Raw genomic sequence first — 14,874 nt, forward strand, 5'->3', positions numbered from 1 at the left:
TAACAGTTATCACAGTGTATTTGCAAATATTCTGTGGGAAAAAAATGAAGTAATATCTTGTTTAGATCCTGAGAAAAGGTACATCGAAAAAGGTCAGATTTAGTATTATCTGATATTACTCTACAGATATTACAGATATTACTCTACCGACTCCCCTTATATATAAAATAAAAATCTTCCGGAAAGTCCGGAAGAGTTGACAGCAGGTAGCGTCAGCAGACGCCCATTGTCTTAAAAGTTCCTGTCTCAGAGCATTAATTTACAGCGGACACGATGATGATACTTCCTTAGTTAGAAGGAACCAGACATGGATTCATTTTAATTCGTATTTATCAGTTCATCACATTTATCATTTTTCAATTCCGTTTCAGTTCCTTATCCTACTATAGGGAATCATTAATATTTAATTTTTTAATGGTCGTTTCAGGCAGAAAAAAATATATTATTTTCTGCATGTTAACCTACGAACAATAATAAATCCGTAATTTCCTTTTTTATTTTTGAATAATTTTTAGATAATTTTGTTCATTGAAATATGACGTGTTGAACTTAGTTACCAAATTTTGAAAATTGACTTCATTTTGAAATTTTAATTTTGAAAAAATTTAAGATACACAATTTTGACTTAAAGATTTATCTAGGCTTCAGAATAGACAATATTCTAGAAATTATGAGATATTTTTTCATTTCCTGATTTTTCCCACTTAGATTATCAATGAACAATTCTCCCTTTTTAAATTTTGAGTCCAGATAACGCAGCGTTTATGTCAATTTTTGAATATTTCATTTTTATTTTATAACCGTCGTTGAACAGCTGACCCAATTATTTGGGTTTGCGACTACTAATGTTCAACTCCGTAGCCTTATAATTTTGAACTCAATCCAGATGACAAGGGAACACCTGGACCAAATATTTAGAGAAATTTGCCTTCGTGGAGGACTTTTTGATGGAACTAACTCGCATTTGCGTTACACGGAGAGAAAAATTACGCAAACCTCCCACGGTGAGCCAGACGATAGGGGGACTCTTACCCATGATCCGTCTACCACTGAGGATATTTTGCGTCAGCTAACCGGGTGCAGAATTCGTATCAACCGACCTTCGCTGGGATTCGAACCCTGTTCACCTCATGGGCCACAACGCTCTATTCCCTGAGCCACAACGGCTTACTTTTAAAGCAGTGAAAAATTAGCCCACACAAGCACTTTTCATTTTCACAAAACTGTATCTTTTCATATTGAAGTTTGGTGCCATTATCAGAGGACGTTGTCTTGGCTTGACCAAATAGTGATGAATAATTGTTAGCCGCGGTGGGTGGTAGCTCAGGGGATAGAGAGCTTTCTCCCAATTAGATAGTCCAGGTTCGAATCCCAGCAATGGTTGATCGATACNCCTCCTAAACGGCTTGACCGATTTTGATGAAATTTTATATGTATATTCAGTAGGTCTGAGAATAGGTTTATAACTAATTTTTTTTCATTTTTTGGACAGATTTAACGTATATTTTAAATATATCTTTATTTAATCGTATTCGGATCCAAACTAGACGTGGAAACATAACAATTAAAAAACAATATTCAAGCACGTTGCAACAAGTCATATTAAACTCTAATACTTATGCACGCCCTTAAAGGAAGAGCATCAAATATATTTGCAAGTATGTGTATAAAGGCAGTGATATAGCAGTATTTCGAGTTGAAAATACCAATGTGACAGCTCTTCCAGTGAATTGGGTATAATATAAAAAAAACACAACTACTTTCACTTAGTAGGAATAACATTTATCATGACGCAATGCTAAATTCTATGCCACTATCAGTGGCGTAGCTACCCAGGGGCTAGGCGGGGCAGTGCCCCGGGGCCCTCAAGCTCAGGGGGCCCTCGAATCCTTACCAGAAATTTCGATCGAACTGAACTTTTGGAAATTTCTCCCATTTTCAAAATAAATATGACAGGTTGCAACCCCACTTTAATCATGACAACTCAGTTGAAAGAAATTCAAAAGTTATGCCTAGGGAATTCCCCTAAATTCTTTCTTTAGGTTGGCAGTGTTGTCAATTTGACGGATAGTGATATGTGCGTTTTATTATTCATTGATGAACGTTTTATTGTGAATTCGAGTTAAGATTTTTTTTTTCGAGAATGGTTAAAAAATTAATGCTGTATCAGGAATAAGTAAGCTAATGTCAATAAACTTTTTTGTACTGGTCAATATAGTGGTTCAATTTTATTTAATTTTACCACTCATATTGATGTCCGTCAAGTCAATAAATCGTGTCAAATCTATAGATTTCGGCTACAGCTCATTGTATAACGTAAAATATCGTGAAAAAATGCAAGTCATCTGCAGTAGGTACATTAATTCAGGTCCGAGGGCAGGAGATCGTTCATGGTCTCTGTAATGCCTTTCCTCACCAATAAAAAAGCAGACCATGATTTTTAAAATAATAAAACTTAACTTTATTTAAAAACAAAAGAAATAGGCATTGTTTTCCAGTAAAAGCTTCCAGCTCTTAGAATACCAAGGGAGACCCTCTCCCGATTATATCAAACATACATCTACCTTTCTCTCTCGCATCCCTCCGACGGGATGACAAAATGCGCCAAATGCGCCTTAAAAGGTCGCCAAACAGTTGCCAACCATTACAGTCTCCACCGTTAAATGTGGTAACGCTAACGGTGATAATTTTTTTTCCGGGGATTCCCCAACGACACTTGTAGCGTATCATTGTGTTTCTCTTTCCTTTTATTTTACTTTTAACGTCGTCAGTGAACAGTGAGTACCTACCTACTCGAGCACAATCTAATATTGTATTGTTAAATAAATTAGAAAACTAAAATTATGGATAAAAAGAAGAAACCCAGTGGTGCATTTAAACGCAAACAACGCCAAGAAAGAGAAGATAGTAAACAAAAATTGCCCAAAATTGACGAGTTTTTTAGTCAGCCTTCTGTAAGTACATCTGGACAAAATATTTCTATTGATAGTGACTCAAATAATGTGGTAACTGCAGTGTTGGTTGAGAAACCTACTGAAGAAGATTCGACAATTATTGCAGTTGGAGATACCTCCGCCGCCGATCATGTGAACGTGGATGATGTTTGCATGACACACATAAGAGCGGAGGGTTTGGAGGATCCACAGACCTCTACATTTTTCAAAAATGTGTACGACAAATCTTCTTATGACTTGGAAAACTTCACGAACATGATATTAAGCGAAAAACGTCAAATTCTTGATATGGGGTCTTTACAGCCTTCAGGACCTTTTCCAACAGACATTAACCAGAACAATAGGTGTTTTTCAAAATCGTACTACGTTTAGTGTTCTAAATATGGGCCAGTTAATCGTTTTTTGGTTGTGTTATTCCAAAATACTAGACGCTGCCTATTGTCAACCCTGCTGGTTATTTGCTTCACAAAGGAATAATGTTTGGTGTACGGGAATTCGAGATTGCAAGCATTTATCAGAAAAAATTAAACAACACAGTTGTTCGAGTGGCCATTCGGAAGCACGTGCTGTGTATGAATTTTGGAAAAAAAACGATACTAATACTATCGACAAGGAACTTGAAAATGAAATTCGCAAAGAAGCATCATTTTGGAAAATGGTTCTTCAAAGGTTATTCGATATCATACTTACCCTAGCAAAGAGTTCTTTGGCTTTGAGAGGACATCAAGAAGATTTAAGTCAGAAAGGACACCACGGAAATTTTCTGTTCTTTGAAGAGCTTGTCGCCCGATATGATCACATTTTGCGGCAAGTTATGGATATGCCCAAAGGTAAAAATAATTATTTCTAAGTTTCTTTATCGTTTTATTTCGTTTATAATTATTAACTGTTTAATAACGGGACTTTTTTGAAATTGTGTTTTTTTATGTTTTTGGGATCTACAAGATATCTGAGTGCAACAATTCAAAATGAAATGATTGAGAGCTTGGGAACCAAACTCGAAACCCATCTACTAGAACAAATTAGAGCGTCACCATTTTTTGCCATCATAATGAATACGACACAGGACGTATCGAAGGTAGATCAGCTAAGCATTGTTGTGAGGTATGCAGTGATAACCAAACCGGAGAATGGACAGCCAATTGATATAGAAGTAAAAGAAGTGTTTCTAGGCTTTTAGGTAGCCATTAAACATGGCGCAGTAGATTTAGTCAACCAAGTGACAACATTATTTATCGACAAAAAAAAATGATTTAAAAAAATGTGTGGGGCAAGGCTATGATGGAGCCAGTGTGATGAGTGGTGTGTATAATGGTGTACAAAAACATATTAAGGATATCCAGCCTAACGCAGAGTAAGTACATTGTGCCACTCATAATTTAAATTTGGTGATAAATGATGCCGTTAGCAGTTGTGTGGAAATACAGAATTTTTTCGCAACGTTGCATGATCTGTATAACTTTTTCGGAAACAGCATCAAACGTTGGGATCTACTGTCAAAATTCATTGGCGAATCAGACTTCACTCTAAAAAAACTAAATCCGACTAGATGGTCCAGTAGGGTCAATACGATATCTGCAATAAAATTTAGCTATTTTGATATTATCAAGACATTATCAGAAATAGTTCTAAAGAGTCCTAATAAAGATGAGCGTAGTGAAGCAGAGAGTATTAAAACAAAAATGCTAAATTTCGAGTTCGTGTTGCTTTACGAATTCATGCACAGTGTATTGAACGACATCAATTATGCATCCAAAACTTTACAAAAATGCGACATCAATTTGGGCAAGGCGAGTAAAGTTTTAGCAGAGACCAAAGCACAGTTGCAAATTTATAGAAATTATTTCGAATTATTCAAGTGCAAAGCCAGTGAAACTGCAAGAAAATATGGTATTGATACCCATTTTCAAGAAAAAAGGCAAAGAAAAGTTAAAAAACATTTTGATGAATTAGCTTCTGATCACCGATTTCCAAACCGAGAAAAAATATTTAAAATTGAGATTTTCTATAATGTACTAGACACAGTAATATCTCAATTAGATACACGTTTTATTGCTTTGAGTGCAGTCTGTCATAGATTCGATTTTCTAACACCAACATTTTTATTACATGTTGATAAATCAACTTTATTACAAAAGTGTGACGAATTCCAAAGAAAATATTCAGATATAATAGGCCCTAGTTTTTCACTTCAACTTATTTACCACCTCAATTAGCACCTCTTTAAGCACGTTTTAGTTTTACCTCAACTAACTCAAGCATGGACTGTTCACCAATTATGTAAGGAAATAATGAGCAAATATGGAGTGCTAGAATGCCACCTAACGGAAGTATTTACAGCAATGTTATTATTTTTTACAATTCCTGTCACTTCTGCAGCAGATGAAAGGTCATTTAGCAAATTAAAAATAATTAAAAAAAAATTAAGAAATAATATGGGCCAAACTCGACTCCAACATTTATCGCTAATAGCAATTGAAAACAGAACCGCATCAAGCCTGGATTTAAACGAAGTCATTGATACTTTTGCGAAAACTAAAGCTAGGAAAAAATTGTAAATATAATTGTTATTTAGTCAGTTGGTAGGCCCGACCTTTATATAATAAACCCTTGAATCTTCTCTATTTCGTTTTATTAGCTGAACCTACACCAAGTATTAATTGTAATTTATGTTGTTACTGCTTAATATTTTTATTACCTGCCCTGCAGTGCACAAAACAGAGCTTAAGTAGCTTAGCATTTTTAAAGTATTTGTATATTTCATATTTTTATTTGATAAAACCTAATCAGTTTACATAGCAGTGGGGCCCCATTTTTTAATTTGCCCCAGGGCCCTTGGTTACCTAGCTACGCCACTGGCCACTATCCACATAAATGCCACTATCCACATAAATCAATTATTAATCAAAAATCGAATATCAATCTTTATAATGCAATAAAATCTGGCGAGCAGCTATTTTAACGATCAAACACTTCGTTTGTTTATTTGTGGCTTGAAGTTAGGCTCGCAGAAAATGCCGTTCATGGGTTAAATTTAGTAGGAAAAACACAACCTGTGACGTAGGCTATAGTATACCCAATTATAAATTAATTAATTAATTGAAGTGAGAATGCTTTAAAAGGCCGCTGTTGAATTGATATTTTTCTACTGGGAGCTACCTAAACGTCTAAAAAACGTTTAAGTGTTTGTATTGAATGCATTGAATTTTTTTATATTTCGCGTTTATTTATGCATTGAATTTTCACGCTTTAAAATGCAGAATATTAGTGAAGCAATATTTGATAATTTATTTTGCTAATATGTTTCTTATTTAGCTAATGTTTTGATTTTTTCACCATGTACAATCTAAATAGCTAATATACTTTTTTAAAAGCCAATAAGAACATTGGTAGAATTCTTCTACATAAGTACAATACTATGTCTTTGATGATAAAATACTATGTCTTTGATGATAATATATTATGTCTTTGTGCTAGAACATTGTGTTCATTGGCGAGCGAGCGCAGCGAGCCATGGTTCACGGCGTGAGCCACATAGGATTGCGTAGCAATTCTCGGGGGTTGGCGAGCGTTAGCGAGCAGGGGGCGGAGCCTCCTAGTTAAATTTAAATTGCGTGAGTCTTCTGATCTAAATATAATTATTTAAAGTTAATAAAATATTCCGGTTACGAAATAATACAAACACTATTTACTCTAAAGACTTCTCACAAGCCTCGAGAATGAGCACCTATTTTTGAGCTCTTGAAACACGTTTTTTTTTTTTTTACCATTTTTATATTTTTTTGAAGCCAATAAAGCTTTTAATCGTGTAACATTTATCTTGTCTAAGCTAAGCATTTGAGCTGAGGTGGCTCAAGGGATAGAGCATTCGCCTTCCATAGAGGTGAACCGGATTCAAATCTTAGCGATGGCTGGTTGATACAAATTCCGCACCCGGCTCGCACCGACCACAATGCTGATGTAAAATATCATCGATGGTAGATGGATCAGGGGTTAGGGTTTCCTTGCCGTCAGGCTAACCGTAAGAAGTTTTCGTGGTTTTCCTTTCCATGTAACGCAAATACGGGTAAGTTCCATTAAAAAGTCTTCCACGAAAAGCTAAATTTCTCCCAATACTTGATCCAGGAGTTTCCTTGTCTTCTGGATTGGGTTCAAAATTGCAAGGTTACGGAGCTGAACACTGGTAGTCGTAAGCCTCAAATCGGATCGGCAGTTCAACGACGGTTATAAGCTAAGCATTTGTAATACATTTATAAGAATAAGTTGAAATTATATTAAAATTCCTTCTTCAATCTAAAGTAGTAGTTAAAAGAAGATATTTTTTCTAACAATTATTGAATTTTCAATGCTTTCATTTAAGGACTGCTGTATAAATTCTCTGATGTTAATAGATATGGAATCATAATAAAAATCGCAATTAATTACTGTTTAAGCAGTTGAGTAGCAACAGCGTGAGGAGGTGGATAATGTCGCAGTCACAAGTAGCAAGTCAACTGTTCGATGTGGATCATCCATCGAAGTAGGCATTACCAGATCGAAGTGGGCGTTACTGCGTGTTCAAATCACGTCCGGGTCACCAATGTTTGGGATGAAGTTATCGATCAAAACAACCTTCATCTATCAAAAGGTACCTCATAATTGAACTAAGTTAGCATGTCTTAAATACCAGTGAATTGATGTTTAATTTTCGTAGTGGTAATTACGCCACAAGCCAAAACGTAAATATTTTCGTTACGATGCTGCTTCATCATTGCTCTGAATATACACAAAAACCGGTTCTTAAGCGTGCGAAGAAGTTTTCCATTTTTCAAACTTTCACAAAGTCACGTTTTTATACATATCAGAATTGTTAATTAACCGGTTGATCCTCTTTCCTTGATGCGGAGATCACCTTACTTATGAGGCAAACATAAACATTCAAATCCAAACAGTTAAGAGTCCCCGCCCCATTCTAGTTGTGAAATGAGATTGTAACCTGATGTTTCGTTAAAATTTGGCCAACAGCTAATAACACTTTTAGAGAGCTAGCAGGCCTAACATATATACTATGTTCAAAGTATTGAAATGTAGTGGTAGTAAAAATCATTTTAAATCGTATTTTTTTTAAACAAGAATAAAATATGATTATATAAATTTTGCTATGGCATTAAGGGATATCAATAATGCTAAAACTAACCTTTTTCGAACTATTATGGTATCGCTTTGAAATTTCTTCTGGATATTTAAGATTATATTAGTTGTATGAAGTGACAATGTTTTAGAGTTAACAGGAATACTTTTTGAGTTAAAAACGATTTTTGCTCAAAAATGATGAAACGTTTTAAAAATTTAAAAATTCTCAGTTCAAAGTTTGTTTTTTTTTAAATTTCTGTTAAAGATGTGTTATAACAGTTATCACAGTGTATTTGCAAATATTCTGTGGGAAAAAAATGAAGTAATATCTTGTTTAGATCCTGAGAAAAGGTACATCGAAAAAGGTCAGATTTAGTATTATCTGATATTACTCTACAGATATTACAGATATTACTCTACCGACTCCCCTTATATATAAAATAAAAATCTTCCGGAAAGTCCGGAAGAGTTGACAGCAGGTAGCGTCAGCAGACGCCCATTGTCTTAAAAGTTCCTGTCTCAGAGCATTAATTTACAGCGGACACGATGATGATACTTCCTTAGTTAGAAGGAACCAGACATGGATTCATTTTAATTCGTATTTATCAGTTCATCACATTTATCATTTTTCAATTCCGTTTCAGTTCCTTATCCTACTATAGGGAATCATTAATATTTAATTTTTTAATGGTCGTTTCAGGCAGAAAAAAATATATTATTTTCTGCATGTTAACCTACGAACAATAATAAATCCGTAATTTCCTTTTTTATTTTTGAATAATTTTTAGATAATTTTGTTCATTGAAATATGACGTGTTGAACTTAGTTACCAAATTTTGAAAATTGACTTCATTTTGAAATTTTAATTTTGAAAAAATTTAAGATACACAATTTTGACTTAAAGATTTATCTAGGCTTCAGAATAGACAATATTCTAGAAATTATGAGATATTTTTTCATTTCCTGATTTTTCCCACTTAGATTATCAATGAACAATTCTCCCTTTTTAAATTTTGAGTCCAGATAACGCAGCGTTTAAGTCAATTTTTGAATCTTTCATTATTATTTTATAACCGTCGTTGAACAGCTGACCCAATTATTTGGGTTTGCGACTACTAATGTTCAACTCCGTAGCCTTATAATTTTGAACTCAATCCAGATGACAAGGGAACACCTGGACCAAATATTTAGAGAAATTTGCCTTCGTGGAGGACTTTTTGATGGAACTAACTCGCATTTGCGTTACACGGAGAGAAAAATTACGCAAACCTCCCACGGTGAGCCAGACGATAGGGGGACTCTTACCCATGATCCGTCTACCACTGAGGATATTTTGCGTCAGCTAACCGGGTGCAGAATTCGTATCAACCGACCTTCGCTGGGATTCGAACCCGGTTCACCTCATGGGCCACAACGCTCTATTCCCTGAGCCACAACGGCTTACTTTTAAAGCAGTGAAAAATTAGCCCACACAAGCACTTTTCATTTTCACAAAACTGTATCTTTTCATATTGAAGTTTGGTGCCATTATCAGAGGACGTTGTCTTAGTTTGACCTAATAGTGATGAATAATTGTTAGCCGCGTTGGGTGGTAGCTCAGGGGATAGAGCGCTTTCTCCCGATTAGATAGCCCAGGTTCGAATCCCAGCAATGGTTGATTGATACAACATCTGCTTTTGGCTTGCATTGACCTCAGTGCTAACATAAAGTGTCCTCAGCGGTAGAAGAATAAAGAGGTAGAATTCCCTTTGCCGTTGAGCTAACTGGGAAAGGTCTTCGTTTTCATGTAATACAACAAATGCATGCTAGTTTCATCAAAATGTTTTCCAAGGAGGCTAGTTTGCCCAAGTGTTTGATTTAAGAGATCCCTTGTCTTCTGGATTGGACTAGAAATTACAAGGTTGCGGAGTTAAACTTCGATAGTTATCCCGAAAATGGATAGGCTGTTCAAGTGTTCAACGCCGGTTATGAAATGAAATAAAAACTCAAAGCAGTTATAAGAATAGCATATTATTCATAAAAAGGCGTCATTTTATGTGACGGCAGAGCTTCCGAAAAACAATTATAATTATTCAGAGTTCGCTTGTAAAATTTGCATACGAGTATAATTAATAGTGATATTTATTTTCATATTGTATCTCTATAAATCAAAAAAAAGAGGATAATTGTCTTAACGTTCCGTTTATATTTTTTAAATTCAGAAAAATCATACAAATCATATATTTTTTTCAATACAGAAAACCTAAACAATGAAGGTCCAGATACTTTTGCCTGTCATCAGACTAAAATTAATAAAAGTTATAATAGGAATTATGCGTAAATTATTTATTAATCCCTTATTTAATAGTACTTAATGGAAACAATTGTTCGTCCTCGTTTCTTAATACTATTCTCCGTCATTATTACTTTTTTATTTTGATTATTGTTCAAAATTAAAGGTATAAAGCTAAAAGTGGTGTCTCGTTTTTATATTACAAAATACTCGCATGGCATTATTCTGTAATATAATAATAAACAAATATTATAAACATGTAACTCTTTATGATAAAGTTACTATATACGTAGTTACATTTTTACAATAATTAAGCAGTAAATAAGGTATATTTGTCTTTTTATGTGTTATACAATAAATTTTATGAAAATCTATGTTCAGTTACTGTTTGAAANGTCATTTTATGTGACGGCAGAGCTTTCGAAAAACAATTATAATTATTCAAAGTTAGCTTGTAAAATTTGCATACGAGTATAATTAATAGTGATATTTATTTTCATATTGTATCTCTATAAATAAAAAAAAAGAAGATAATTGTCTTAACGTTCCGTTTATATTTTTTAAATTCAGAAAAATCATACAAATCATGTGTTTTTTTCAATACAGGAAACATAAACAATGAAGGTCCAGACACTTTTGCCTATAATCAGACTAAAATTAGTAAAAGTTATAATAGGAATTATGCATAAATTATTTATTAATCCCTTATTTATTGTTCATCCCTTTATTATATGTTTGTCCTCATTTCTTAATACTATTTTCCGTCATTATTACTATTTTATTTTGATTATTGTTCAAAATTAAAGGTATAAAGCTAAAAGTGGTGTCCCGTTTTTATATTACAAAATTTTCGCATGGCATTATTCTGTATATTCATAAGGTGTACAAGTGGGCTGCGCCCCCTGCTCGTTAACGCTCGCCAACCCCCGAAAAATTGCTACGCAATCTTATATGGTTTGCTTCGCAAACCGAGCTCGCTTCGCTCGCTACTAACTTACGTACATTGCACAAAATTCTAAGAATTTAAAACAATCATTCAAATCCATATAACATCTTTTTTTTAAAAAAAAATTACTTCTTTTTAGTAAATACTGAGTCATTAAAATAAATTTGAATTCAAATAAAGACTCATTGACTGAGACTCATTTTTCAATGAATGACTAATAACAATAATAAAACAAATTAGTTCGTGATATAAATCAAAAATCGTCAAATAAATTCGTAATATTCGTAAAAAAAGCGTAATTCGTGAAAAAAGCGCTTTTGACAAAATACTAAAATAGAGATCTATCGACAAAGACTACTCACTTCTACCTAGCTTAATAGTATGAGATTGCCGCAGCTGAATTGTTATTTCAGTTTCCGTTTTTAAAAGCGCTATATGTTGAGTCACCTCAGCTAGATTTGGCATATGACATTTTTAGCGGCAATCATTGGTCGATTTTCTAGCGTTGCCATTCGGGGAGTTGTAATGAGGCTTTTTTTGTCGCCGTGTATGAGAAATATATATGTATAGATTTACTTTTTAATGTGTTATACAATAAATTTTAGGAAAATCTATGTTCAGCTACTATTTGAAATTAATATAGTAAATAAAAAATGACTATTTCAATTTCGAAAGCAATATTAAGAGCTTATAATCTAAAAAATATTCAACTTTTTTTGTAAGCAAAAATTATACAATGACATTGATTAAGAACAAATTTATGGATGAAACTGCAATGGTAACTAAACAAAATTATCAAGTTTAAATGTTATCTCAATTAAACTTTTTGTACCATTTGAATTTCCGCCTATCCATTTATGAATAGTTGACTGAATCTAAACAATAACAAGCTTCCTAATACCGGAAGAAATTTAGAAAACTTCCGATGTATCCTTTTTATAAATTCTAACAGGTCGTGAGAGCCTAAAACAAATTTAAGAATATTCATATCTCAACATAAATAAAGAGAAAGGTTTGTTATATTTTGAGTGTTGTCCCTTATTTAGATATATTCCTGTCAAATAGCGCCGTTTGTTATTTTTTGGGTAGTATCATAGCAAACTTGCAGAGTTTTCTGAATTCATTAATTGTTGGTTTCGCTGAAAGTTAAATTGAAAGAACGCGTTATGTTGAAAACACAACAAGTATAATAATATAGGATGGCACGCTTTTTTAAGCTTAGACAAAAAATTCAATCGGAAGCAGTAACCCGGATGTCTTAGAACGAATTTTAACCCCTAGCGCCATCTGTGTTTTACACAATCAACCATCCTTTGATCAAACCTAATTAAGTAAATAAATCACAGTAATTCATTTTAATCGAAATGGGCTGCAATTGCGAAATGGGCGTAGAGCAGAACTCTCTACCATGGCAATACTTTGCATTTGCATGCTCTCCCCATTAGCGTGTGGAGAGTCATAGAGGAAGGAAGTACGTTAGTTTCTTTTCGATTTTTATATAGATTAAAATCTTTTAAGTCGGAAAACTATATGGAACTGAAAACAACATTAAACATAGTTCTATAGAAAAGTATCACGGAAATTTAAAAAAATGTTTTTATTAAATAAAAAGGGGAAATATCGTAGTACACTCCTATACAACTGAAAAGAGGAGGAAAGGGAAGGGAGAAGGGCCAAAGGCATAAAACCGGTCTCTCCACAGATGGCGTATTCGAGCGTTGCGATCGCCAATTGTAATTTGAATTTCACTTTTCACGTCTTTATTTCGTTGAGAATAGGAATATAGTTAAGTTATGCCATAACTTTTTTTTTCAAGCAAGATTCTCGTGGTCCTTAAAAAACAAACATTAGAATTAACAGTTATTAAACCAAATGAAAAGTGGTTCAAAAATTGCTGCCAGTGTTTGCCAGTCTAGCCAGTGTTTATTTTGCATTCAATGATTCTTTTCTTTTTTTTTTTCGAAAAAAGAAACGCTAAAATACACTTTTAAAATTTTTGCTTTTTTAAAAAGTCAAATTTATTTTAATTTTATTTTACTTTTCTTTATTTTATTCACTTTCTCACTCGAAATGATACTCCTGAAGATAATAAAATTAAATCTTGATATAAACTGCGTCTAAGGGAGGTATGTAAAGTACGCAAAAAGTGTGGATTTTGCATTCATGTGAGAGTATAAAATATTTGAGAGGTATTTTAAATTTAAAGTTAAGTTTTATAGTTCTATAACTTCAAAATAAAGAAATTGAATGTAAGAATATCTCAACGAAATATTACAAATTTATAGGAGAAATATTATTGCTCACCTAGACTTCAAATTACAAAAAAAAATTTAAAACATGAGGGTAATTCTTGTAAATGAAATAAAATACATCCGATTTATGTACAGCTCATGTTCAGTAGAACATTACATTGAGTAATTCAATTCAATAAGTAAATTTATATCTGACACGGACCAACTCGGAGGGACAATTTTTGATGTTTAGAAAGTTAATTTTTTTCTGTTTCAGTTTGTACTTAGAAAAAATTAGTAATACTTAATTTTTCATTCAACAAAACATAATTAGTTTCAGGATCAAAACCTACTACTTTCATTTTGAATTTGTCCCGCAGTGGACTGATCGTTAAGACACGGTTCCCAGCAGATCACCGAAGTCAAGTTTAGTTTTTTTTTNATAATAAACAAATATTATAAACATGTAACTCTTTATGATAAAGTTACTATATACGTAGTTACATTTTTACAATAATTAAGCAGTAAATAAGGTATATTTGTCTTTTTATGTGTTATACAATAAATTTTATGAAAATCTATGTTCAGTTACTGTTTGAAATTAATATAGTAAATAAAAAATAACTATTTCGATTTCTAAAGCAATACTAAGAGCTCATAATCCGAAACATATTCAACTTTTTTTGTAAGCAAAAATTATACAATGACATTGATTAAGAACAAATTTATGGATGAAACTGCAATGGTAACTAAACAAAATTATCAAGTTTAAATGTTATCTCAATTAAACTTTTTGTACCATTTGAATTTCCGCCTATCCATTTATGAATAGTTGACTGAATCTAAACAATAACAAGCTTCCTAATACCGGAAGAAATTTAGAAAACTTCCGATGTATCCTTTTTATAAATTCTAACAGGTCGTGAGAGCCTAAAACAAATTTGAGAATATTAATATCACAACATAAATAAAGAGAAAGGTTTGTTATATTTTGAGTGTTATTCCTTATTTAGGTACATTCCTGTAAAATATTATGTAATGTTTGTTATTTTTTGGGAAGAATCATAGCAAGCTTGCCGAGTTTTCGAATTCATTAATTGTTGGTCTCGTTGAAAGCTAAATTGAAAGAGCGCGTTATGTTGAAAACACAAGTATAATAATATTGGATGGCACGCTTTTTTAAGCTTAGGCGAAAAATTCAATCGGAAGCAGTAACCCAAATGTCTTACATCGAATTTTAACCCCTACCACCATCTGTGTTTAGCTTCACACGATCAACCATCCCTTGATCAAACCTAATTAAGTTAATAATTCACAGTTACTCATTTTAATCGAAATGGGCTGCAAGTGGTTCGCGGA

The 14,874-nt window shown here is 33.1% G+C and overlaps 1 protein-coding gene across 1 annotated transcript; it reads left to right on the forward strand.

Moving 5' to 3' along the window:
• Positions 1 to 3,336: 3,336 nt before the first annotated feature.
• LOC122270005 (uncharacterized) lies at positions 3,337 to 3,804 on the forward strand. Its single transcript, XM_043045636.1, has one exon. The coding sequence runs from the start codon at positions 3,337 to 3,339 to the stop codon at positions 3,802 to 3,804; it is 468 nt and encodes a 155-aa protein (XP_042901570.1).
• The last annotated feature ends 11,070 nt before the right edge of the window (positions 3,805 to 14,874 follow it).

Source organism: Parasteatoda tepidariorum, chromosome 2 (assembly GCF_043381705.1).
Source record: "Parasteatoda tepidariorum isolate YZ-2023 chromosome 2, CAS_Ptep_4.0, whole genome shotgun sequence".
NCBI classification, from domain to species: domain Eukaryota; kingdom Metazoa; phylum Arthropoda; class Arachnida; order Araneae; family Theridiidae; genus Parasteatoda; species Parasteatoda tepidariorum.

Bases quoted from the DNA above. Each gene is read 5' to 3' on its own strand.
- LOC122270005 (XM_043045636.1), top strand. From the start codon at position 3,337: ATGGGCCAGTTAATCGTTTTTTGGTTGTGTTATTCCAAAATACTAGAC.